Raw genomic sequence first — 27997 nt, 5'->3', positions numbered from 1 at the left:
AAAAAAAACACAATCTAAAATAAAACTGTTGGTGTCTGAAAGGGCATCGGACATAAAAAAAAAATGGCAATATGCTCACTACTGGACAGTGAAGGCGGCGGATGATATACTTTGGTCCGGCCCACTGAACCAACACAAAAACTCAGAACCGACCCAGTTAATTCTCGCACCAGTTTGGGCTTCCATTCCTTCAGATGTGTCCGCAATAAGACAAATAAACTCAAACCCAGCCGAGAAAGAAATCACATGCCAAGTGCCTTGTTACCAAGCAACCGAGTTAACCAATCAGCACCCTCAATCCTGCCCATTTCAAAGACAGGGTGATGGGCAGCGGGGTCCTTTTTTCATTTGGTTTGTTTATCCCTCTTTTGGGCTGAGCCTATTAGAGAAACAAACAACACGGACATGGACAACAGATCAGGTCTAAAGTGAGCCATTTGAAATTCCTCTAATGAGAATGTGTCTTGTTTCGATGCATTATTGAAGCTGCAGAGTTAATGCAGGCCGGGCCCATGTATTTGGCCGGTGTTAGTGGTTGCAGTAAATTTACTTTAAAACAAGGGAAAAGAGGACAGGCCAGCAAGGCAAACAAAGGGAAAAGGAATTGGGAGCTCTTAGGTTGCTCGCGTGTGTGTGTGTGTGCAGCGAATACAAGACTGCAGCGGATAAAGGAGAAATCAGGGAATAGCCTCGGGCGGTTTTGTGTCTTATTTGGAGAGTTTTAGAGATCTGTCAGACTAGACTAGTGTAGGAGAAAGGATCTCAAAGACACAAGCATTTAAAAGATGCATAAATAGAAATTATTGTGCATTTGTCAATCAAAATGTAGAGTGTGTGTATGTATCTTCTACAATGCTATAATTTGAAGCAGAATACAATGACTTGGAGGTAGTAGTTTACACAGCTATCATTGATTTAGATTTCAATGTGAAGAGTCGCCATACATATAAAAGAGGATACGGTAATAGCATATATATACATATTATTATGAAAATACAACTAAATTAGGGTCTACATCCACAATGACCATATTTACCATGATTACACTATTAGATACCCTGATATTTCCACCTTGTTACCTCTTACTGTGCAGCAAAGTGCTCCCATTTCTCTTTTTAAATCATCATGATCGTAATACCTAATAATTAGTTTTGGTTTTTTATTTCAGTCCTTATTTCCAAATTGTCTTGCGCACAGGAAGACAACTGGCAACACTTCAGTCTGGCAAGAGAGAAATCAACTAAATCTTTTCAAACATTGAGCCTTAATGCGTGACAATCCAATTATATAGTCCGTTCCATGGGCAGGAAGGGCAGCATAGGGTCAAATGTTTAACCTTGTACTGTGACTTACAAAGATTATCTATAGACCATACACGATTTACTAATACACAGCACATTCAGTGTTTGATATACAATGAAAGCCTGTATTTGGAGAAAAAAAATAAAACACTTTTAAATGTTCATAACAATGCCAAGAGGAATATCTATGTTCATTTATGGATTTAAATATATCTGAACACAATATTGCTTGTCAACTGTCCCGACAGGTAGTAAAAACCCCCGTCTGCAGCTGTGTTATGAGCACAATGAAAGCCTGCATCTGTCCTATTATGTGCGGCTGTAAAAAAAAAGAAAAAGAAAAATGCGCATTCACATCCAGATAACTGTTTACGGTTTCTGTGCTAGAGCCAGTGTGTCAAGTTCATTTGGGTTCATGGGCATGATGGCACCACCCACATCTTTATGCCCCCCGACAGGCCCAGTATATGACAGATAACTGACACAAAATACATCTGAATAATGCAGAAGCTGGAAACGTGCTGCAACACCAGAGCCAAGGCTATATGGACACAGACAGACGGAGCACTGTAATAACCCGCTGTATGTTGCACTCGTGTCGTCACTGGGTACTTGTGACTCCAATGTGAGGAGTTGTTTTCGTGACTGGCTTTGGTTCACGCGCTTTCAGGCTATACTGACTTCATCACTGGACATTAACAATGTTGTTCAGCAATTTGCACGGCTCACAAGTCCGATTTGCTCGTACGCCCACTCATAATGCTTCAACCAGTGAACTTTGTCCAGTCACAGTGGCTCAGTACAGCAAAAATGACAGCCTTTACAGTCAATCTGGGTGGGGTCAAAATGCCGCCCCTGGCCACCCTTCCAGCTCTGCCACTTCTTCACGCAACCATTCCCTATAATATCTGTGATTCACATCCTTCTAAGCAAAGAAAGTGTTCATGCTACAATTCAGACATACCAACCACCATTTGAACCATGTGAGTCACTTCTATGATCTATTTCAGTATTTTAATCATGCCTTTGATATTCACAGCAGAGGTGAATAAAGCACTTTTTTATCGGGCTTCCACTGTATCCATCCACACACTTAGCGTTGCTTATTTTTAGCCCCAGCACCTGCCTCCTTTTAATTCTACTCACAAGCCCAATCGAGTGGATGACACAATTACCACCTCTTGCATATTAAACTGTCCTTTAAGAACACAGCATTCACCGAAAAGAAGTTTTACTTGCAGCGGCTAGGTTTACGGTGCCGATCATTAAACCATTGGACTCTAAAGGGATGAGCTGTCAAGGCCTCTCCACACCATTAATCTAAATTATGCCACGACAAATATGCCATAATATTGGGAGTGAAATATGATAAATGAGAGCTTCGGTCCGGCTATAATTAAGTCTCTTTAGCCAAATGGCAAAGTTTCACATGGGAGAGCCACCGTGGGTCCTCAAACAGCAGAGGTGACCTTATGTTTTTGCACCAAACAAGCCACTAATAACACACGCTGCCCTTTAAAAGGCTTGACAGGTGAAAAGCCGGTGCGAGCCAAGGAAACACAACGTAAGGGAATGTTTTCCAACCAGGGACACTCATGGACCTGGGGGAACTTGGAATTGCTTCAGATTAAAAAAAGGGAGAAATCTATTTAAATTAAATCTAGCAGTAAAACACGACACATTGCCTTTTTCACAAATCAAAAAGAATTTAGTTAAACAAAAGTGACGCATCCTCGAGGTAGGAAGTGCTCGGAGCATAAATGAACGGCCCAAGGGGTACGCAAAACAAAAACTGTTGCAATAAAGGGTTGTTGCAAAAGCGTTTATCGATGATTGTATCGGGCAACGCTGGCAACAAATTTTGTTTCTCGCAAAATGGACATATTGTTATTTCAAAACAAAATATTCTGCAGTATCATCATAGCGCTCAAGGGCACAAGATCTATATGTGATCCATATAATTCTTGTTTTATTCTCTGCGTTCGCGCAATAGTGAGATAGGTCAATGGAAGTGCTAATTTACAGCCTTGTACAAAACAATTACCATCAGTGGTCTGCTACCATGGGTTGTGTATAGAGCTAATAAGTCATTGTGTGCCAAAGAGAAGTTTTCTAATTAATTTAATCCCGTTTTGAACCTTGCAGCTGGTTCAGAGGCTAAAATAAACACAGTTCAGCACTTTCTGTCAACAAATTATTGGTGTAATGTTCAAAAGGTTTCCAGATCAGCACCCATTACACAGCTAAGAGTTAGCTTGCATGGCTCCCAATTTTTACACATTACTCTTAGCTTTGAACGCAGCCAGCTGGATCCACACTGTTCATAACAAGAGCCACTAAAGCATAACAAAATCCGAATTGGACCTGACATCTTTGGGTGAAAGTCAAATTTTCTCCTCAGTGTTGCGTATACTGTAGGATCCAACGTAGCACAAAATCACTGGTCTGAAAAATGTTGTAATCCATACAACATTACAGTTATAGTGAATTTAAAGGATTAAAAGTATAGCGGCTGTAGAACTAGTCCTTGTAAAGTAGTAGCTGTTGTTAGTGTGGCTGGTATATAGTACAAAGTAGTAGTTTTAGTAGTTGCAGTAGCAAATAATACATTATAAGTTATAATCATGCTGTTTTTGCTCAGGGCACCCCACACCAAAAAAAAACCTTTGTTCTTAAGATGACGCATCAAAGCCTCAACAAAGTCTCAATTGGTTCTGTTGCCTAAGGGTACAAAATTCCTTTCATATTTCTGCACAGTATTCTTCATGAAGCCCCCAAAATCTCCCCAAACCCCTGGTCTGAAAAATATTGCTATCCTTACACCGACTTAACTCGCTATAACATTTCAAAGGCGTATCTCATGGCGGCAGGGCTCTTGCTTATAGCAGATTTTTCACAAGTTTTTTCCACAGTTGTCTTCGCATTCAAATCGCAGGCGGCGGTAGAGTGTGAGCCCCAGGTGCCGAAGCCCCTATACCTCGACAACAAAGCATAACTCTTGGTTGGTTTCGACGAGAGGCTGCGGTCTATAATGAGGTAGAAGAGTGTCCGCCTATGGCCAGCTGGGAGACGGTGAGTCACAGGCAGAGTAATGCGCACAGAGATGTATGAGGAGAGGCACGCTGATGTCACAAGAGCTTTCCGAACACGTATTAATAGGCCTTGTTCCAAACCTATCAGGCCATGGGTTGTCCTGGTCGGAAAAGAGCGTGTGAAGAGACTTGAGAGATTGTGAAAAAGAGCACACAGACAAGCACTTCAGTAGTTTTCTGTTCTGTCTATAGAGGTGCAGCGGGTTTCCGAGAATCTACTGGATACAACTCTATTTTAATTAATGAAACGTACTGTGGAAATAACAATATACTGACTAATTGACTGTGCATAACTTCAAATCATAACAACGCCGCCCAAGAAGTGGCTTCCTGCTTCGATTCAGCATGCCAAAATAAAAGCACACAACTCGTCTCATTGATTAGTTCAGCAGGTACTTGCAACATTACAAGAATATAATTAAATACACACATTTTAAGTGTTTTGTCTGTTAATAGTTAGGCAGAAAAAAAGTTGAACTAATGAACCGCTGAACAAATGAATTAGATGGTGCTTTTATTTTGGCGTGCTGGATCGAAACAGGAAGTCACTTCTTGGGCGGCGTTGTTAGGATTTGAAGTTATGCACAGAGTCAATTGTGGTCATTTAGAGCGTGTGCTTTTGTCCTTGTGAAATTTGCAAAAATCATTGAGTGCAATACAAAGTCAAATCCAAGAGCTCTCCTTGTGTTGTTTGTTTGCACAATTATTGGATAATTAATCAACAGACATCGCACCATCATGAGCCAGTTAACCGCGTGCCCACCAATAATGTGCACAATAGATTGAAAAGAAAATTGCCTTTGATTGAGCTGCGGTTTCTCCGTCCTTTTATTGGTGCAGTGTTTTAGTAATATGAGCCACTGCAGAATAATATATTTTGCTTGAAAGGAACTCGTCATGTTGCATCGCTAATCTTCTTTGGGGATTGTTGTCGCTGAGATGCTTTAGAATGAGGATGTGTGATCTGATTCTCCCATCGCTGTTTGGGCTTAGACAGGCCCATGCGGTGCAGAGCTGGTTCTGGCTGTTTCTCACAAAGGAGGAGCCCTGGGAAAATTATTACGAGCACACGACTGGAGTGTATACCAGAATGAAGTTATTGAAAGGTTTGAGGAGATCAAATGGGAAATGTAACATTCCCTGCGGCCTGTCTCTTCGGATGTGTCTTAAATCTTAAGAAAGACAAGAAACCAAACCAAAGCTAAAGGTATTCTGAGGTTTGATTGTATAAATATCAAAGCATGTGTGAAAACATTATTTAACATAAGTAGAAGTAATCATTTTCAGATGCACAAAGCTAACATACAGAGGTATCAGTGTGTGGGTGATTGCTTTTCCAATGCAAATATCGTTTCTCTCTGGTTCTTGAGCCGATGATTTTTGATTAATATTCAGAAATGTATGTTTCACAGGTTTCTGATAGCTGACTGTTGTAATGTGCGCCTTACAGCAATGGACACTAGGGGTGGGCCATATCGTATCGCATATCGTTGTCGCATATTGATATCGCATATTGATGTCGCATATTGATATTGAATATTGATATTGCATATTGATATCGCATATTGTTAGCGCATATTATTATCGCATATTGATATTGCATATTTATATTGCATATTGATATCGCATATTGATATCGCATATTGTTATCGCATATTTTTATCGCATATTGTTATCGCATATTGTTATCGCATATTGTTATCGCATATTGTTATCGCATATTGTTATCGCATATTGTTATCGCATATTGTTATTGCATATTGTTATCGCATATTGTTATCGCATATTGTTATCGCGATATCATTTTTTGGTTTGTCAACAGTGCAGTTACGCCTCCGTGTCCTGGTAGTTGCCAAGGCGATTGATTTTGAGTGAGATTGAGAGTTAAGTATGTTCTTTAAGCTAGGCGGCTATAGTTATCTGATCTGTTTAGGTGACGTTAACATACTTCGTTGTTTATGCTTCGTGTAGCTAACCATGATGTGTTACGTTAGCATACCGTGCGCCTGCTGTTTATTTCTTCATTAGGCAATTTCTGGCTGGTGCGTCTTATACTCCAGAGCTACTTATAGTCCGGAAAATACTGTTTATCGTGCTATAGATTTTAGGCCATAATGCTCTGCCCTAACGGACACTGCAGGTTCACGGCCACTACAAACATCTCCCCCGCTCCAATTTGCTATTCCCCTTTTGATGTCAAAAAACAATGTGAACACCATACATCAGTTTTTGTTTCATTTTTTACCCCTCTAACCCTTTGCCATATACGGAAAACCGATAGAGGGCATCTGCAGGACAGAAGCAAATGATGTACTCAAAAGATCTCTCCCTCTCAAGGAGAAATAATGTACCGGCGATTTTTATTTAATTTTAGCGGAACCTTGAGCCGAGACAGACATTAAGTTTTACAGCACTAACAAAAACCCTTTTAGCACTTTTCTCTCAAAGGCAGGAAACGTTTGGACTGAGGGCACCCAAGAAAAGATCTTGCCAAAAAATAAAATAAAAAGAGCAATTGAAAAGAAGTTTTGACGCATCACGGGAACTTTTAAAAGGAAAAAAATTAAATAATGACAAAATAAATAAGAAAAAAAGATAAGGCCCCGTCATCTCTTGTCTGAAGATTGAATCAATTTCCTCCTGCCGGCGAACCAACCAAGAAGCAATTAGCCATTAGCTGTAAAAACTTAAGCTCCAACAAAGCACAAACAATTTCTTCAAGCAGCAAATTAGACACCTTGAATTCAATCGAAAGATTATGTTTATGCCTATCCTCTCCAGATAGAGCAGCGCCACTACTGTATGAGTCTGACGCAACGTTTTTCTCCGCGCTGCCATGTTGTATGATCTTGTGAGGAGTTACGCTCGACTCGGCCTGCATGTCTCTTGACACTGGGTTCGTGTTTGTGTGCGTTTCACTTTGATAATGATCTATTTGGTAACATCCGCGCTCTGACTTGCACCGCTTTGTAAAAAAAAAAAAAAAAGAAAGAAAAAAAAAACTAGCTCGAAATCTGAATTGTCAAACATATCCGAGAATGCTCCAGTAAGCGCGGCGCAAAAAAGGAGGAGAGCCTAAGGAAAATTTCTGACGTAATTTAATCATAGTGTTACCTCAGCGAGTGCAAGCGAGACAGAAGCTACTGTAGGGGGGGAGCGCTCCCGGGGTGTAGCCTGGTTCCTGCTGTGTGCTTATTACACTTGTGCATATGCAGCTCCGCTCCAATTAATGTGCACTTGAGCTAATTCTGCCATGACAAAGCATCCTGATCACAGACCCACCGGAGCGTTAAATGACTGATCTGCAGTGACACATGAACGGCTTTTAAAATATAACATTGCGGTGAAGATGAGTGGCTCTCAAATGCAGTGGGTCAAGACTTATAAAGTGGATGCACAGGTTAAATGCAATATCAATGTTCAGCACCTTAGATAAATATAATGTTGGTTGAAGGTGTAAGAAATAGCACCTTGTAGCAAAAACCAACTCAACCAATTTGAACTAAAAAAATATACACGTTGTTTTCAGACAGAAATGAATAGAGCATTAAAGCAAATATTGAATTGTGTCTCTCTATTTTTTGTACCCAAACCTCAAATCTTTCTTCTTTGTGTGACTTTCATGACCTGTGTACAATAACATGAAGCACATCATAAACCAATTAAACTGTGATGAAATTATTGGGGCCCACAGTCAAATCAAAATTGACAATTACATTGGTACAATTTCAGAAATGGAGATAATTTGAAAAATGCACAGTATTTCAACTGTATTTCATAACTGACATTTTCACACTTTTTACCTTTTTATCCCCATGTATTTTTCAGTCAATCAGTTCACTAATTGTTTCAGCACTAGTTGTCCATGTAAATAATTCATGTGTTTAAATTTTTCCACTGGTCATATTGATCTATGGCTGCCCAGTGCTTGACCAATAATCTGTAACTCATTTCCATGTCCTCCTGTGTGCTGCTGTGTTAGCAACTTGTCTTTGGATCTCTCTATTGCGCTTCCTCTATGATGGACAAATCACACAGCCCAAACGAGCCATAAGGGTACTTTGGACTATATTTGAATGGAGATGTATACATTAATAAGGTCACACCGGCTCAGAGAGAGGCTGCAGTGATAAGTGCTGACATTAGATGGAGTCCACTCCGACCCTGACCCAGGCTATTGTAATACGGAGTCTGCTCACGGGACAGATAACAAAATCACCTGCACCGCGCGCCTTTCTTCATTTGTCAGTGTCCGTGGGTCACAGATATGAGGTAATATAGTGACCTTAAAGGGATGATTACACTGCACGGAGGTGGCCCAGTGTCAAAGAAGTGAGACTGTGGAGGAGAAAGGCAGAGCAATGAGCTCATATGTTAAAATGGAAATGCATGCACGACTTATCACTTAACTCAGGGTTTGCAGAAAAGATAGCAACGCTGCATCTCTTGACACCAACAGAGAACAATGTTTACAAAATCCTTCCATTTTTTTCAACAGTAAGGATGTGTGATTTTTCTTCCAGCCAAATGGCAAGCCATTCTCTCACTCTCACTGCTAATCTCTTCCATTCGCCCCTTCTTCTAATTGTCACCTCACATCAGAGAAAACTGCAATTATTGCACTTCACGAACTGTGAGACAACAACAACAGAGCCGAGCTGGACACTGCTGAGCTGCAGCAAAGGCAGGAGAGATACTGCGAGTCTACAGCTCCAAATGATGGCTTTAGACCAGAGCCTGGAGCAGGGATCAAGGTACTTCTAAAGGAATGGGCGAATACAAATTCTGATGTCGGGGGGACCTTCAGCACCATAAGCAGTAACGACTCATTGTTCACATCACTATATGGATACACCTACATTGAGATTTTATAAGAACCCCGATGGATCTGCCCTCATGGGACTATATAAAGTGCTCTCTTACCACTGTGTGTCATCAAAAATCACAGTCACACTAATCAAACTGAAAGTACCACCATATGAATTTGTAAGAGACTGACTTCAAATGCTAAATTGATCACGTGACATTTCTCCATCACCTCTACAATCAATGTGGAACATCTTTTGTGGAAGCCAAGGTGTTTTTCTGTTAGCCTTTGTGCTGTTTGTCGTGGTTTGCGGCTGATATTTTGTTGTTTGACCTGGAACTATAGTAGGACAATGAGCATCCTAGACTGTGTTTAAGTGATTGTTGTAGGATGAGGATATTTCCCTTTAAGTGATGATTAAAATGATTGCAGTGTATCACCGCTCAGTGAATACATGATCCATCTGCACTAGCGTTTCCATGGAGACCGCTGTACTTTGAGACAAGCACCGGGTATTGCAGCTACGCACTTCTAGGTTTTACACTTTACTAAGTGCAAGCAAAAGCAAGCTTAAGAGAAAATACCTATATTGCTATACCTAAGGAGTATTGCTGTGCCTTAGGAAGTGCATCAAGGGAACTTAGCTCCGTTGTTTCAGCTATAGTTGCAACTTGAAGAATTTACTTAATACTCTCTATATGTACCGTCTTCGTTCCTACCCAAAACATGATAACACAAATTTATAAAGCTGGGTGGGTGTGTGAGTCAAAATGCATGATAAAATAATAATGATTTAAGATCACCACAATCTATTGTAGGACTCATTTAGTCCTTAAGTTTAGCCCCGGTTTAGTCATTGTTTTGTTTAGTTCAGTAAAAGTTTAGTTGTTTAGTAATTCAATGCACAATCTTGTTTGGTCCTGATTTGATCTTGGTTACTCCGTGAGATAGACCTGGTTTCTTGGCATATAATCCTTGAAAACACTGATGTAAATTGCAACGCAGTAATAGGATGATAATTCTGGTTGTTATCGGTATCCACACATGAACACTTGATACAAGAGCTGCTCTTGCTCTTAGTTACACGCAGGTATCGTCCTTGAAACTGAAAACTTGTATTGGTGAAGAGCAGCATTACAATAAAGGAGCAGTGACTTTGTTGTAGATTGAAAAAAGAACAGCCAGCGCCATTGGATAAGATGGAAAGAAAACACAACAATGATGAAATATGTGTGGATAAATCTATTGTCTTTCACTGAAAAGGGACGCAGTGCCTTTCAAAAGACTAACTTTTGCAGTTACAGGAAATCTGGCTGTTTTAGTACTGGCTGGACTAGATTTATGTATTTATTTGGGACGGTGCATGTTAATCAACATACATGGGACTCATGTATGGAAATACGCCACACCAGATTGTAGCCTTGCAGTTAATTTGCATCCGTTGTCCCACAGTCACTCTCTCAAACACACTCTCATTCATCTTGGCCTATTGTACATGTTTTTAGTGGTAGGGGAAACTGGAGTACCCGGAGGAAACCTACGCAGACACGGGGAGAACGTGGAAACCCCACACACAGAAAGGCCCGGGATCGAACCATCTAAACATTTCCAGGTTTGGCTTTGTTAGATTATGTTCAGTCATGATGATTTTACTGTAATAATGTCTCATTTCAAATTTGAATATTAGGCTTTAATTAGGCTTTTATAACCACTTTATACCCCTTAGCCTTGATAGTTTTTGTACAATAATGTAAAGTTATCAAACTTTTTTTAAGTTTGATATTATGAAATACAGTTGTACAGGCAAGAAGGTGCACTTCCTCCTCTTGTACACCAGTGAGAAAATTAACTTTTAACTTATATAAATGTTTATCAGCAAGGGGAGGAGAGTTTGACCACAGACAGATTCAGAAAAATTTGGTGAAGGTGTCTGAATCTTAAAACATGCAGAAACATCATGGAAACCTCTGTGTGACGTTCACCATAGTGTGACCTTTCGTTTTGAGTAGACAATGGACACGGAGGCAGACTAACAAACATTGTGGATATTCATTTAACAATATAACAGTTAAAACCTCAAAATCGTAGATACTATATCAGCAAGGGGAGGAGAGTTTGACCACAGACAGATTCAGAAAAATTTGGTGAAGGTGTCTGAATCTTAAAACATGCAGAAACATCATGGAAACCTCTGTGTGACGTTCACCATAGTGTGACCTTTCGTTTAGAGTAGACAATGGACACGGAGGCAGACTAACAAACATTGTGGATATTCATTTAACAATATAACAGTTAAAACCTCAAAATCGTAGATACTATAGGACCTTCAAGTATATAAACATATTGGATTAGCACTGTTAACAAGGCAAATCACTTATTTCTAAAACTGCACAACTCCAATGCAATAATAGGAGAGGGATCACTTTAAGACCTCCACAGACGCTCCAGCTCATTAGAAGCACATATATAGAGGGACAAATGAGAAAGGATATTTTTGCAATGCTCAGAAGAAAATAACAGTTTGAGATGCTAATCAATAATGACAGAAAGCAAATGAAGCTCGGAGGCAAGCCTCAAATGACAGGCTGATTATTTTCTACATCATCCACTTTCTCTGTATTCATTAGTTTGATATCATACACAAAGACACTCACTAATACAGCAGCTGCGTGTCACGTGACCTTGCTTCATAGATGTACATTTCAAAGAGACCAAATCAAAGGCCTGTAGAACTACTTCACACATAGAAATGGTCTATTACTGTTTCCTTTTCGCAAAACAAAGGTGTCTTTGAATGCACAAAATCAAAGAGCCAGTCGATCACAGACAGGAGCAGCGATTGCGAGGCAGCCATCTTCCATTTACTTCATGCGCCACCATCACACGTCGCAGAATATGAGGAGAGTGTGATTAAAGTCATCTGTGGTTTGGAATAGTTTCAAACACGTGACTTTGATGCAGTAATATTGTGGTTGTCTTTGATTGATTACGGGGATCATATGTTGCATGTTCAGCTAATTTGCAGTGACAACGTCGTACCTTCTCTTTTTTCTGATCTCCATAATATCATGACGCACTAAGATCCCATTCCACTCACAGTATATTATACATTGCAATATTTATAGGAAGTTATAACAGAAAAGATACAATTTCTCTAATATGATGATAATAATGAATGGTTCCAGGTTACTGAGCATCAAGCATACGCATCACATTTAATCTGGTCTTGTCTCTGCTTTCAAGAATAAACAACTTGCCTTTGTTTTGTCCTTTGAGGTGAGCAGTGATGCACCCGTTCTGTCCTCTACAACAACATCAGCCAGTGCCGTGACCTTGCATTCGGACGCTTACATCACGAGGCACACCTTTATCAAGTCACCCACAATGAGAGTCTGCCACGCGCCCCCGTCTGAGTGCATTTGTGCATTTATCCCGGAGCGGCACCACCTCGCTCTCCCCACAAAATTACCTGAACTCGGATGACTCCACAGGACATCTGGCATTTCATTTTTTACATTTACTGCACTACTTCCCCTCTTTTTAGGATTCAGGTACGCGGTGCAGCCTTATGAAACCGTGATGTGCACAGATAAAAGCGGCAGAGCCAAGGCTGTGCTTAAGCAGAGGGTAGAGAGTGAAGAGACCATTTTGGAAAGTGCCCGGTGCTGTATTGATCCAGTAATCTCAAGTCACACCATGGGACCTCTTGATTTATCTGTCATATCTCATTATGACTCTTGTCCTCTGAAGCCTTACTCTTCCTGAGCACAATGCAGAAGAGGATCCATCTCGGATGTTCTTTGTAACTGTCGAAAACACCGGGCTGCCTGTACCGTAGGCTGACTTCGCTTGCACTTGCATCATTAGGACCAAACTTAGACCTTAGGCAGTGGAGAGAAGGGGGTGCATATTAAAGGTTTTTTTTCATGACATAGCCCCAAAGCACATCTCGAACATGTTAGTGTCGAATGAACCATCTTGAGATCTGAGGGAAAAAACTGGAATCTTCCAGAAGATATGACACAGGCCTCCACTTTGACAATGGTCAAATCCAGGCTGAAAACTGTCCAAAAGCTGTGCATAATATAACCACTTAAAGCTTTATCTGACTCTTCACCTCATTATATTACAGTCAACTCATTATATTATAGTTTAATGGATTTTATTTGCTTCCTTTTAATTTTATGTACCCCCCTGCTCCGCATAGCACTTTGAATTACTTGTACAGCACAAATTCAAATATTTATGAAAATGCTTTATTTATTTTGTAAATAAAGCATCTGCTGTCCTGGCGATTTATTCCCAAAACTGAAAAAGTATAATTACTTTTTTGCTTTCTTAAGAATTTACAGCAGTACCTAGTATGAAAGGTTGAGCATGTTTTAAGACCAACTTAAGTAAAAATGTGAACACATGTAGACACATGCAGCGCTGTGCCTTTACAGAATACAATTGCAACATAATAAAAAACACAAGCATCATGCCCAACGCCCTGCTATGGGAAGGACAGCATCAGCGGCATAATGAGCAGGAGATATGCATCGCAGTTGGAAGCCTAATCATGTGCTGGATATTATTTGTTATTCATGGTCTAAAGGACGTAGTCAATCACAAACAGGCATACAAAATACATTCATGTTGCATTTATTAGCCGTTTTCTCCTGTCTGTCTTCTCAACTGTACATGCATTGACCCCCTGACCTTGTCTATGAGACAATGAATATAACTCATTCCTAATGTTATACAGAGTATGTCTAATAAAGTGACCATTGCTGTGAATGTGGTTAACAGCACAGTCTGTTTTGGACATGCAGGATGTTATCGCTCGGAGACAAAGTCAAGTTATAATTTATTTAGACTCGGGGCTTGCTATTTTGAGCAAATGAAAATCTAAAATCCCCTAACAAAGGAACATGGCATTAGGGAGAGGGGGATGTGTTCGGCATGACAGCTTATCCTGCTAGGGGTCAAAAGGTCACAAAGGCAAAAATATCGTCAACAAAATATCATATGACTCAGCTATGACGTTCATGCTCTGCAGAAGCCAACAAGTCAACACTGTTTGAATGGTTGCCACAGGCCTAAAAATGAAAATAAATCAAAAATTATCTAATGAAATTCTGAAAAAACTATTTAAAAAAAAAAGAAAATTTAAAGAAACCTGGGTGTACTCTCTTCTCTTACACACTTGAGAAACAGTGAATGCAGCACGTAGCAAATACACAATCTATTTTATTAGTTTAATTAAAAGAAGGTCAAGTGGTCAACTACACATTTTGAATATCAGGCTTAAATCATAAAATATTACATCAAATTTATCAATAAAACAAAGTGTGTACTTTTATCTTTCCTCAATTCCAGTAGAACTTAAAAAGAGAGTGGCAGTGGCTGCTCGATTATTGAAAAAATAATAATCATGATTATTTCTGTCATAATTGAAATCACGATTATTCAAACGATTATTTGTTGCCTTTAAAAAAAAGTCTTTATTTTATTTAGAGATTTATTAATAGAAAAAACTATGCTGAATATTTTCTGTTTTCTGAACAGTCATAAAAGTACAAATGATTTCAAGAATGCCTCGATTAAGGAGAGGTCTCTGTTTCACACCTGCCCCCTGCTAGCCAACCCTCACACCTGCACAAGTAAACTGATGGCCTGATGACATCATCACACAGCACTGTTTGTTGTGAGGCAAAAGCATGAGCCATGGCACGTGAAATGCGAAAGAAAAGAAAAAAAAAAATATATATATATATATATTGGAAAAAAATATATCGGGTTTTTTTTTTCGATTATGCTAATTTTGTAATCGTTTAGTGTAATAAGCGAAATCCTAATCGAATTTCATTTAATTGCACAGCCCTAGCAGTGGCAATGAACAATTTCTTATTATTCTAATATTTTTTTCAATGCCAGTGTTAAGAACAGTCTTCCTTTGTCTGTCAAGTCCTCTCAGTCTGTTGGACTGTTCAAGTCTAGACCAAAAACAAACCTCTTCTCCCTGGCCTACAATACAAGTTCAGTGTATCTTGGTCTATTATCCCTCATTTTTAATGTTGTCTCTTTGCTGTTGTGAAGCACTTTGGTCAAGTTATTTGTAAATGTTCTATACAAATAAACTTGAATTGAATTGAATTGCAGAAAACACAAACTTTTGCTTAAGTACTCACGCCTCATCTATTAACTTTTTCATTTCCCAACCCATTTAGAAAGAACTGTATTCCTTTCCTTTTGTGACAGAGACAGTGGGTTTGAGTGACACTCTCATTTGCCAGGTTTGGATTATGAATGTTTATGCAAATGTCTCTAGCCTGTGGGCTGAAATAAGCGTCTACAGACACCCCCAAAAAAAACAAAACCAGCTTGAAATGCACAAAAATACAAAGTGAGGCGCTTAAAGTGATGCATCATCTACATTGAAATGACTGTCAACAGCGCTGGCACGACGGGGGTCTGACAGATCTTCACCACTGTTCGCCATGATACACAATAAAATGTAAATGTGTTTTTAGTTTGGTGCATTAAAAACATTACGTGAGCTGTGGAGACATCTGACAGCGTTATCTGTAGCAAGAGCTTCAAAGTCTCGCCTCGCTCATCACTTTGGGGCAAAACTGCAGCGGCCCCATGTGAATGCACTTTGTGTTTTCTAAGGATAAATGAGACGATTTTAGTGGCCCACGCATTCAGGACCTGTCATATGAGGAGCACAACAGTGGTTGTATTCACTTTTGTTTGCAAACGAGATAACGAACAGTCATTTGATAAACAATTTTAAGAAATTAAAACATAAAAGACAATGTAAAACTAACATTAATCAAGTTTACATGTAAGTACAATGCCCAGACCATAAAATTCCAATATAGTTTAAAGCAGAACTAATTAACTTGTTTACCTTAATAAATCCTTTCCGTAGTCCCTCGGGGGGTAATACAAGTGTTAATGGGATGATTGGGGGGTCTTTTATCTCCCACTGGTGTCTCTGGCCACAAAACCACAATTGCAATTTTGCCTGCACCGGGTCGGAGGCCCCAACACACACTAATGGAATCTTGAAGAAGCTAACAGGCTAACGGGCAAAGCTAACTGTGGGCTAGCGCCACTTAAACAGTATTTACAGCCAAGTTTGAGAGAAAAATAATCATCTCCATTGTGGAATTGGATGTACAATATCCCTCTCTCCCACTGTCAGTGTTGGAAAAAAAAACATGCTACGACATCTGCAGTGGCGCTTATGGCTTATGTAGGGACATGAGTTACTTAGTTCTGCTTTAAGTATAAATGGTCTTCCCATTGATGTACAAAGCCATATATCAGTAAATGAGTGGCTACTTGATCTGAGCACTGCACTGAATGCAACCAAGTTCACAGTTCTGTTGCAAGGCCATGAAGAAATAAAGTGGTGCATGTCACTTGTGTACAAAATTGGATACTGAAAATAAATTAAACTAAATGCAATAAGGAACACTCTGGATCCTGTTTACACAACCACAAAAACATCAAGAAACAGAATGGAGATGACAAGCATAGCACATCTAACACACTATTCTTGATTAAAATGTGTAAATATCCCTAGTAGTCCTGAATTAGAGATCAAGAAATGGTTCTAAGACAATTTAATCTAAAGATGTAATTTCTCATCTTCAGAGGCTTGTTTTGTTGCATTAATATAGAAACCTTTTTGAAGTCAGAGGAACAAGAGCCCCGTAGATATCGCTTTGATTTATAAAACACACTCGTCTTTAGCTCATAAATAAAGTGCTGTGATGTCAAAGCAACACAAGCAATTAAGAATGCAAATGTTTGGGGCTGCGTGCACGGCGCGTGCGTTACTGCTGCTGCCGCTGTTGTGATGAAGCAGCAGAGTTTCATAGTGCATACAGAGGCCCCCACAAAGACCGGCGTCAGCACAGGCCACACACACTACAGCACTACAGCCAACTGAGAGCAGCATGGACGGAGAGATGGAAAGAGAGAGAGAGAGACCTAATGCCACTTCCTGTCCCTACCCTTTACCACCTGGCAATTCATTCTCATCCCTGGATAAAAAGCTCAACGCCGGTCATCTCAGAAGCCTCAAAATGGCCCCCGGCGTCACTTGTTACTTTTGCATGATAGATTACACTCCGTTTTGTATTTGTGGTCATTGCTAGTGAAAGAAGTTTAGGTAGTCTGAATGATTCAATTGAGGATTCCAGTATATTAGCTGTGCCAGACGTTAATTTAAATGCATTCAGCTCGTAAGTGCTTTTTACACAATTCCCAATGGAACTGGAGACACAGAATGCTCAATATTTTGGGGCTCAATAATAGTATGTAAATATCATCAACAGCAGAGAATGGCATCATATATTGCATTTACCCTTTCACAACACACTAATGCCATTTTCCTTCAAACATTCAACATTCACAGAGCGAATGAAACAGAACGCAATTCAACATTGTCAGCAGCACTGGTGGAAAGATGGCGGTTCAGATTTACGGCTGTGTGTTATTTTTATTTAATAGGCAGAGCTCTAAGAGTTGAATAAGAGCTTGAATGCTACACCGGCAAAATACTGTATGTGGGATTTGCAGCAGAATTTATGGGCACTTGTGGGGAATGCATTGCCTCCTGAGTGTGTGCTCACAAATCTTGACAATATTTGGGGACTTATAAGCAGAAACATGCTTACTGTATAGGTGGATAGAGCATGCATATATAAAACCATGCCCCGTGTGAGTTTTACTGGTAAAGCAGTGCATACTCCAACATTATTGCGCTACACTAAAAGCCATTACCGTGATTGCCATACTAGCCATAATATGACATGGTTATGGGAAACAGGGCCTGAATGACATGTGACTTTACTGTGTGTTGTAAAGTTAAAAAGGTGCGCCTGTCACTCCGACAGAGATGCAAGAGCGGGTCAGATCTATATGCGCCATTCGAATACACAGAGAATGGCTTCATTAGCAAAGCACCATCAGGCAAATGAATGAGCCAATCATCACAGGACAATGACCGCAGCCATTTTGAATTATTGCCTCATGATGTTATTAAGGTTATGAATGCGGATGGCCATTTGTCTCTTTTGCAAACGGTAGAGCTAAAGGCTGTGCAAAAAAAAAATCTATCTATCTATCTATCTATCCATCTATCCATCTATCCATCTATCCATCTATCCATCTATCCATCTATCCATCTATCCATCTATCCATCTATCCATCTATCTATCCATCCATCCATCCATCCATCCATCCATCCATCTTCCCTGAGAATGAGCATGCAGCAAAACGTAAAACCACAAAAAGTATTGTACTTTGCAAAGACAGATGCGGCTCTTTTTTGCGTACGATTTGAATTACCGTAGGAGTTAAACGAGTAAAATGAAGTAATACACATGTGGGCTGAATTCAGATTTGGTGTTGTTGATCCGTGTGCGCTCCTCCACTGAGTTGGAACTAAAATGGCCTCCGAGTGTACAGAACAATGGGGCTGAGCATAATGCAGTGTGACTACTGAGTGACTTGACTGAGATCCAAAGTGAATAAAAGGGCTCTCTATGAGAACGCAGCGGCGGCAAGAGAGGGGCTGAGCTGCTGCAGTGCACGGACCTACTCGATCCCACACATTTCATTTGCCAATAAAACACGATTGCCATCTTCCACATGGAGCTGCGCAGAGTCAGACGGTGTCAGGATCAAACGCAGGCATCGACAATCGCGCAAATCGGCATCTGCATCGAGTGACAGACGAGGAGAGGAGACGCACTGTGCAACAATTATGACATAGATCCCCTGGTGCTGCAGATTCAGATGGAAAATCGACTGTTTGTTTTTTTTATAACAAACTGCTGCAACTTACACAATCTGTAGTATCGGAAACACTTCAACTTACACATGCGCAGATGAGCAACAGTAAATTTCCTCCCAACAAATAGCGGAAGCGCAAGTACACCAGGGACTTTTAGGATGCAAAGTGAATGCAAATGTATCTAACTTTCCACTGGTGTATTTAGGTCAGCCATTTTAATGACTCTGCTAAAATATTCAGCACGTACATTTTTCCTACAAAATGACCTGATGATACGAATTGATCCCACAACTTGTGTGTTTCCAAACCGCAGATCAAGACTCAAACTTGCGCCGTCAAAGTCATTTCCAGCCCACTTCTTGTACTAACAATGAATTTGGAGTCCTACTTTGGAGACTCATCAAATATTTATGGGAATATTTTACATACTTATGAGCTGCAGTCCTTTGGAGCATTAGCGAAGTTTGAAGTAAATTATATTGGCTGTCTTTATGAATGATCTCACCGCTGCTGCCTTACTGTCTCCATATTCCCCTGCGCTCGCTTATCTGCTAAGGCTAATTGCATTGGTTTGTCTGGCAGCTCAAATCTCCTTACTTGAACCAAAAGTACGTTTTTGTGAGTGTGTATGCACTTATAGCCACTTTAAAGAACTTATTTACTTAGTATGTGTTCAATTTTTGTGTGACACCTCATTGTAATGAATGGAATAATGATTTAGAAGAAATACTGCACTTTATCCGCAACTCGTGTGGTGCTTGAGTCCAGATTCCTACTTCTGTCTTTTTGTGGCCACAAGTAAAAACAGAATACTTTGTAAAGGCATCACTTAAAGCAGTACAAAGTAACTCATCCCCCTATAGGCCATAAGCGCCATTGCAGGTGTCGTAGCATGTTACGTTGTTTTACTCATTAATTGTCCGTCAGAGTAAATACAACGCTAACAGAAAAGACAAAGGGAGAGAGGGACATTGTACATCCAATTACACAATGGAGATAATTTTTTTCAGTCAAACTTGGCTGTAAATACTGTTTAAGTGGCGCTAGCCCGCAGTTAGCTTTGCCCGTTTGCCTGTTAGCTTCTTCTTCGTGATTCAATTAGTGTGTATTGGTGGCTCCAAATTGCAATTGTGGTTTTGTGGCCAGAGACACCAGGGGGAGATGACAGACCCCCCAATCATTCCATCAGCTCTTGTATTACCCCCAGAGGGACCACGAAAAGGATTTATTAAGGCAAACAAGTTACTTACTGCTGCTTTAAAAAAGATAGTTTAGACAATGGTATATTTTCCACTTGGGGCTCAGAAGGATGTCACTCCTTTGCAGCGTCTGATACAGCTGTGAATAGACAGATATCCTCCTCAACAGTCGTGACTCTTTGATCCTGCTCCGCCAAAAATTGGCAGGTTTCTACCAAAAGAGAGAGCTGGATATCTTTCACACAAAACGACAAAATGGCTCCTTGTACTTTTCACAGTCAAGAACAGACCCATGGTCTTCATGGGTAAAACACGACTGGGGAGGAAAGCTAGAATATTCACTTTGCAGGTCATAAGAGGCAGACAGAAGAGATAAATATCCAACACACACTCACTAGGCAAAAGAGTTAAAAAAATATATCTTGGATTAGACGTGTCAGACCGAGAGTACCACTGTGCCACTGAGCTGCTTCCTCCGTCTACAACTTTTACTCGTGAAATGAGAGTGTGACCGAAATAAAACTGCTTAAATGAGTCATCTGCCGCCTGGATATCATTGTACCAGGTCACTGCCAAAACACCACAATGTCAACAATGAAAGAGTTTGGCGATAATTAAGAGGATGTTACAAGTTCAAAAGAAATTCGAAATATATTACAATATTGGATTGTGTAAAAAAAATAAAAATACAATACAATACCAGACAAATGTTGAATGGCAGCTCAATTTAGTGGACCCAAAACCCTGGATAAGTGAATTAAAGCTAAAAGCCTTTCCTTTAAGTAAAATACAATTATTTATTTACAAGAAAGAGAGCAAAAAATGTATGTCTCTTTATTTCTGGATATGAGAGACTTCGCAACTTTTAATCTTCATTTGGAATGAAAATGCAAAACAAACTCCCCAAAAAGAGAAACAAATATTTGTACATATGAATTACATTGCCAAAGCACTGTAAAATATATTTTTAAAAGTTAGTTCTATGCAATATCATGCCTTTTGGGGAGACAAGGGTCTCTTCCTGCATTCTGTATTGATTTTCTGTGCCATGGTCTGCATCTGCATCTTTGTAAAAAATGTCAAGGCTCAATTGCCATTTTACATCAATACCTCCTACATTCAGGCTTCTATTTTTTTTATTTAACATGGCCCTTGCGAACGGTTTATATTGGTTTGTATTCTTTGTATGTGGCCACGCTACAGGAAAGAGGAGACACCGTGCTCTTTTAAACCTAGTGGTGATCTCTGCGTTATCCAGATGAAACGGATTTATTCAAACCTCCCATCCAACAGCCCTATAAATAGAGCTAGTAGCAAATCTTTACCGAGTAGGGGAAAAAATAAGCTGTGCTCTTAAGCTGATATTAACATGCTGATAGAAAAAAAATGTAATTTTGAAGCAGGAAGTTTCTATCTAAGCCCATGTGCCTTTGTGTTTTTGGTACTACCTAGTAACTGCAAGTTGCCACAGGCGAACCATTTACACTAAGTAAAGGATACAATGTCAGGGAGGGCATCTGACAACTCTTCATGCTGCTTTCAAGCTCAATACTGAACATTTTCGCATGCAAAGGGGAGGAAAATTGACAGAATAACTAATCATTTGGATTGTACTATGAAGCAATGGCATTAACGTATAAAGCTTAAAATTACACGTGATGTTAGTTGACTGCAGGGCGAGTTGTAATAATCATTTGCACTGTAACTGGTGAGCACGCTTTTGCTCAAGGCATCTTTGAGCCAGAGGGTATAGGTGTTCAAAATAATCTCCTCAGAAAATCAGAACTAATAACTTTACAAGTTTATCGAGGCCTTAGGTCTCTTACAGCAATAAGCCAACCGAAAATACTCCAATTCATTCATTTTGATTAAAACATTGCCACCTGCTCTCTACGCTATTATTATTATTCGGGTAAAAAGCCACAAGGGACACTATGCGGTAACAGTCTGTGCTATCACCGCCTCTACCCCCAAAATATATAAAGGTTGACTCATTATTTTTGGTTCAGCGTGCCGTGATGAATGCCCCTCCTTTATGTCTCACGGTGTTTCACCCTGTATGAAGTACGCAAGCATAATTCCTCTGGGCTTTTCCCCTTTTCCTATCTGCGCTGTGCACTAAGCAGCCGCGTGTCAAAGAGGGCTGCCTTTGTTATTCCAACTGCCTCAAGAATGTGAGGTCTACCTAGTGGCACTAATGATCACAATCATTACAGCGTTACATTATATTTATCATACGCATTCACAATTAAAAGATCATTGGGCTGTCAGTGTGTGAACTCCAGAAGGCGATAAGGGGTGCGTGTATGTGTTGAATGTGTTTTTCATGTGTGACAATTACCGATGCAGTCACCGATCCAGCCCCATTGTCGAGCATAAAACCATTACCTCCAGTGTGTTCATTAATGCTCACTTCCAACCGCAGTCAAACACGTTGCATTGCTCTATTGCAACACCAAGAACCATCTAGGGTTAGCCTTGGCGTTTCCATGTCATATTAAAGGGATAGTTCATAAAGACTTGTACATTTTACCTTAAGATGGTATTTGCGGCAAAGTGTACAGTGTAGGATTTACACAAAGAAGTTAGTCAGTAATCAAGAATTAAACACTATTTTGGTGAAGATGAATATACAGATTGAATATACATTAAATATATAGCCACTGTAATAAAAGGGGAGGGCATTTTACATTTAAAAAAATTGGTTGTTTCAAATAACTGAATGTTTTATGTGCAATCTTTGAATCTCTCACTTGCATGCACGCATACGCTATTGAATGAATACTATCGAAAGGATGAGTCACGTGCAATTTGCCTTATACATTGATGAGCAGTTAAGTGTTGAATTCTTTTGGAAAAAGCGCATAGTAACTATTTGACATTGTACCATGTATCTACAATAGCAATGGTAACACAATACATGAATAGTACTTCAAGGTCATCAATAAAATATCCCTTTAATATGCAGGACAGGTCATATAGTATAAAGGAGAATAGTAAACACCATACATCATTTAGATAACAAAACTGTTAAAACTGGTTGTAAATGAACCTATTTTTAATCGAAATCGGGTTTAATTTTGATGAGTTGGTTTTGTTCTAGTGCAGACTTTAGTGCACTCACAGCCACCCTATGTTTCTGTATATGTGTGCTCTTTGTTTCATGGGCCATCACACCTCAAACATGCAATAACAGGGCAGAGGGGAGTGACTGGCGTGCACAGGTCAAGTTAACAGTAATATATTAATAATTCTATTCATACAATCTTAGCTTATCAAAGGGAAAAAGGACAGGGAACTCACCTTCTTTAGTCGGCCGCTTCACTTCCGCACTCAGATTGCACACCTGCCCGGCCTGGAGCTGCGGTGCGAGGCAGCCCTCTGTCTGAGCATTTAAAGGTAAAACCACGTTGTTGAGCATCAGCATACTCTCGGATTCTCCATCGCCTAAATGCTGAGGACAAGTGCATTTGGTATACACGATCCCACACGTCTCCACTGTCCCTTTCTCCAATTTGAGGCAGTTTTCCAGCCATGTACAAAGCACCTGACACCCAAACTGGCTCGGACTGGCCTTGTTGAACACAAGAAACTCCACTATAGACTTCTCTTCTTCTTCCAGCTTCTGAAGCGTCAATCCGTTGTAATCATATGGAAATACTCTCCGGAGCTGAACAAAATTCTTGTCATATAGAAGGAATACATAAATATTCTTTGTATCACATAAGTAGACTATAGACTCGTTGACTCTGAGCAGCTCATTGATCTTCTCCTGTGAATAATGGTCAAACTGATAAGCAAGCAACGAGTATTCAGAGCAGCCCAGGTCTTGCTTGTATAATTTCAGGTAGATGCTGTATTTGGTTGGGTCTGGGTTCTCCAACGTCCATGTACAGTTTGTGTAGTTCTTAGGAAACATCTCAGTCACCGAATACGATCCATAAATGACCCCCTTCACCAGAGTGGAACACCAGTAATCTTGGGCACCAGTTAATCCGAACATAACCAGAAGATAGGTGGAAAATATATAAATCAACAGGTTTCGAACAGCCTTCATCCTATGTCATTTGGCCTGTGAGGAGAGACAAATATGACATGACTTCAGACTGATGGGAGAGCACTATAGGCCTGTCTTAAATTACTTTTAATCACATTTCTGAATGCTCTAAATGGAAATGGAGAAAAGGGCACACAAACCTCAGCAACATGTCTTTTCTAGCACCAGCCTCCCGCCTCATTTTGTGCAAACATTGCCACCTTGTGGTCACTGCTGCAATTATTTATATATTTATTTTAAATTTTTTAGTTGGTGGGTGCAATTAAATTAATCAGTTTAAGTGCGTAGCGGTTAGACACTGGAATGTTTGATATAGTTTGCGATGTCAATAGTCTTGATGTGAGAAGTGCAGCGCAGAGGAGTTTTGTAATCCGGGATGCTCATTTTACGCAGTAAATGACTGTTTTTGAATCAAGCAGCTGTCTGGAAGATTTCGCCAGTTTCCTTCGACGATACTTAAAGCGAAACGCAGACTGAAAAATGTCTTTCTGTGTCCGTCTGGTCACTTTGCCTGTGTGTCTCTCTCGGCGCGTCTGTGCATGCTTTTCGCTCACTATCCACGACCTGCCCGTCACCGAATTTCGGGGCTTGACATTTTTGACAATGCAATTTGATAAAAAGCCAGTGTGCGCGTGGATACTGCGTGGATGGCGCGCGCTCCCACATACACACACGGCGGAGAACTTGGGAGAGGGAGCGAGGGGGGAGAATGCAATGCGATGTCCTGATTGCTTTAATCCTACAGGCAATGCAGCTGTGAGCGGTGTCACAGCAGAGCGCGCGTGTGCGGGCGCGCGTATGCATGTGTGTGGCGGCTCAAACTGCGTGTGTATGTGCGTGTGTAGGCGTTGAAGTAGAAGATAGAGTCAAGACAATACATACACTTAATTTGCACTTGTATTTTCAACTTTCCCCCTTATCCTGGCGCCACAGGGGGATGATATACGCGTTACATAAGGATTTGGAGCAGCTTTAGTCGCGATAAAACCTCATGTGATTCCACCCTTCCGCAAGATTCACAACCAAGGCTACATGAAAATCAGTATTCAGCGAAGGACAGGGCACGGTTTTATCGCTGGGCATCTATAAGAGCAACGAAGGAAACGGAAGAGACAGTGGCTTTGCTTTTTATCCGATGCCACTTCGACGCATGGTGATCCAAAGTAATTTTCGCCTCTTTAAGAGCGGGTAACTTGTGTCACAAATGTAATAATTAAACAGGGCAGAATGTGGTCATTTAGCGCAGAATCGGAGGACAAGACGAGGCAGTGTGAGAGAGGGGAGGCGAAACTTTAACATACAGATGGCACATGAAATGAGCTCCCTGGCACCTTAACATCACCGCAATACAAAATGATGCAGAAATATTCTTACCTTACACTGCGGAAGCTATGGCTATTTTTCCAACATACTTGACCACATCCTTTTATAAACAAGTCGTGCAGCCCTCCAGTGATTCAATAGTCTCCATCCCCCACGACAGCAGAAGTCCGGGCGCAACAAGATGCTTCAATGGACGTACATTTGGAAAAACAGCCTATCTGTCCCTTACAATCCTCCGCTCCGGCCGTTCAGATCTTCTTCTGGGTTTTTCCCATCAACAGAAAGGCGAAGCGCAACAAACACACGACGGGAGAGAGAGCGGAGAGGAAATCGGGGGGGAGAGATAGAGACAGCCAGGGAGAGACAGAAAATTCATAGAGTGGCAAAGAAAGACGCCAAGAAGAAACCCAAAATTCTTACACCATCAAATAAATCGGCAGCCCTCCGGTGTCTCAATTTCCAGAGAAATGTTTTCCTCGGCAAGTTGCCTGCGCACACACACACCCCTGATGTGTTGTATTTTTTTTTTTTTTTGTTGAAGAGGGAGAAAGAGAGAAAACGATACCCCCCCCCAAAAAAGGCAGGCAGATCCGTAGTGGGTGGATGTAAAAGATGATGGGGGGCTACCCGTGAGTTAGAACACAGAGAAAGAAAAGAGAGGGAGGAATAGACGCGCTTTTCGCCTTGCTGCTTGCAGAGCTCCGGGAGCAGGCTGCAATATCACGTCACACTCTCTCAGCCGCTAAGATAAAGCACGTACGTACGCTCTTCGCTGCGTCTGGCACCAGCAGCACTTTCTTCCCCGCGTGCCCTCCCCTCGTCTATTCCAGATTTCCTTTTCTTCTCACAGTGTCTATCCCCTTGTCAAAAGGTGTAGCCTATAAACTGAATCAAACTGGATCGCGTGGTATCAGACTGCGTAATAGTCCTATTGAGAAATACTTTACATTCCATCAAGAACATAAGGATGCGCGTGTAAAGTAGACTACGTAGGACTCGTTTTTGTGTTGCTTTTGGGTTTCGACATCATCGCCAATGGAATAAAAAAGCTTAACAATGAGGCAACTTTAAACTTCTCTGAAATGTTCCTTCTCCTACCACACTCCACATCTTCTCCGCCATTGTTCACGCTCCCAGGGGATTGTTTATGGCATAATTGCTATCATAAAGGTAAGGCTAATGCGTTTAACCCAATGAGTGCAAACGAAACAGGCTAAGAATTACACAGCAGCGTGGGATTTCTGCCTCTGTGTCATGAAAAGGCATTCAAGTCTGCAATCGTCAGTCAATTAGTTCATGTATATAAGCTCTTGGGCCCCAACAATGCGGTGTCAATTACTGCGTCCTACTAACCTGGCTAACACCATGCTGCTGTGTGCGCTCGAATTATTTCGAACTGCACAACAGCCTGGGGACCATGGCCAAATCTCCGGTGGATTTGGGAACCAATCACAGAGCGAGGAGGGACGGCAAGACGATGACGCGCTATTCGATATATGGAAGCTTGTAGTTTATTTACGGATAATTTAAAAAAAAGTTTATTTACGGATCCAACATGACAGCAGCAGACACGATGGTATTTTTTGATCAAGCTTTAGACCTTGTTCTAAATAATTTAGCTCAAAAGTTTACAGCGGGTACGTCATACGTCATCTCATACGATGATATGATTGGCTGTGGCTACGTGCAGACGCATGAGACTTTTTTTTTTTTTTTTTCGTATCGCCCAATAAACGACTATGGACGATCGTAAACCACACCTCTCCTACGAGAAAACGAATTGGTGGTCCCCAGACTAAATATCACTTGTGATTTTAGTCTGGTGTTAGCCAGGCTAGCGTCCTACAAAGGTGGCTAGATTCTTGGTCTTATAATGGACAGAGGAGTGAGCATATTTCAAGGATCTGAATGTGCTACAAATGGTTTCAAGATTAAAAAATAAGGGCCAGTCTTTTGAGCTGATGCATGCATTAGGACGAGTCAGTTAATGAGAATTCAGTGACCTTCACACATTTTGAGTTCAGCCAATTTCCATAATCAAGATTTTTTTTTTGTATTATTATTTTTTGCATATTGTGAGAAAGGCTCCGACGACGCACTTATCTAAACCACTGGAATGGACATATGCACTTTTAAGATATATTATGTTTTCCATGATTTCTTGGGGATGGGTCAGCGGCTCTAATCACTTTGCTGTGCACAGTTAACTCCCATTAGCCTGGCCCTCTCTTTCAGGCCGCATCTGAAAGGGTTCCATGTGAACAGATGCTGCAGCAAGAGCCAATTTGTTTATTTATTTTCGAGGAAGTTTTTGGTGTGAAGTGGCAGCGAAAGAAGGCTCCTTCCCAAGGACAGTGCCAAAACCCGGCTTCGAATCTGAGACGTGTGTAAAAGGGTGTTCATATGCAGTGTTTACAAC

General features: G+C 40.6%; 1 protein-coding gene across 9 annotated transcripts in view; it reads right to left on the bottom strand.

Annotated features, from left to right (window-relative positions):
* Positions 1 to 26305, bottom strand: part of adgrb3 (adhesion G protein-coupled receptor B3) — a 117036-nt gene extending 90731 nt beyond the window's left edge. For 6 of the 9 annotated variants that reach the window (XM_079560066.1, XM_079560065.1, XM_079560067.1 and 3 more), the window contains exons 1-2: positions 25630 to 26303; positions 23502 to 24270 (exon numbers count right to left, since the gene is read on the bottom strand). In XM_079560066.1, the coding sequence (XP_079416192.1) occupies positions 23502 to 24255 (754 nt within the window). In that variant the 5' untranslated portion in view covers positions 24256 to 24270; positions 25630 to 26303. Of the gene's footprint in view, positions 1 to 23501; positions 24271 to 25629 lie in introns of all 9 variants that reach the window. The other 3 variants (XM_079560068.1, XM_079560071.1, XM_079560070.1) reach the window with 2 other exon arrangements.
* Between the last annotated feature and the right edge of the window lie 1692 nt (positions 26306 to 27997).

The sequence above is a fragment of the Gobius niger genome (genome assembly GCF_951799975.1).
Source record: "Gobius niger genome assembly, chromosome: 7".
NCBI lineage: Eukaryota > Metazoa > Chordata > Actinopteri > Gobiiformes > Gobiidae > Gobius > Gobius niger.
Note: the sequence above shows the minus strand (reverse complement) of the source record. Positions and strands in the feature narration are given on the sequence as shown.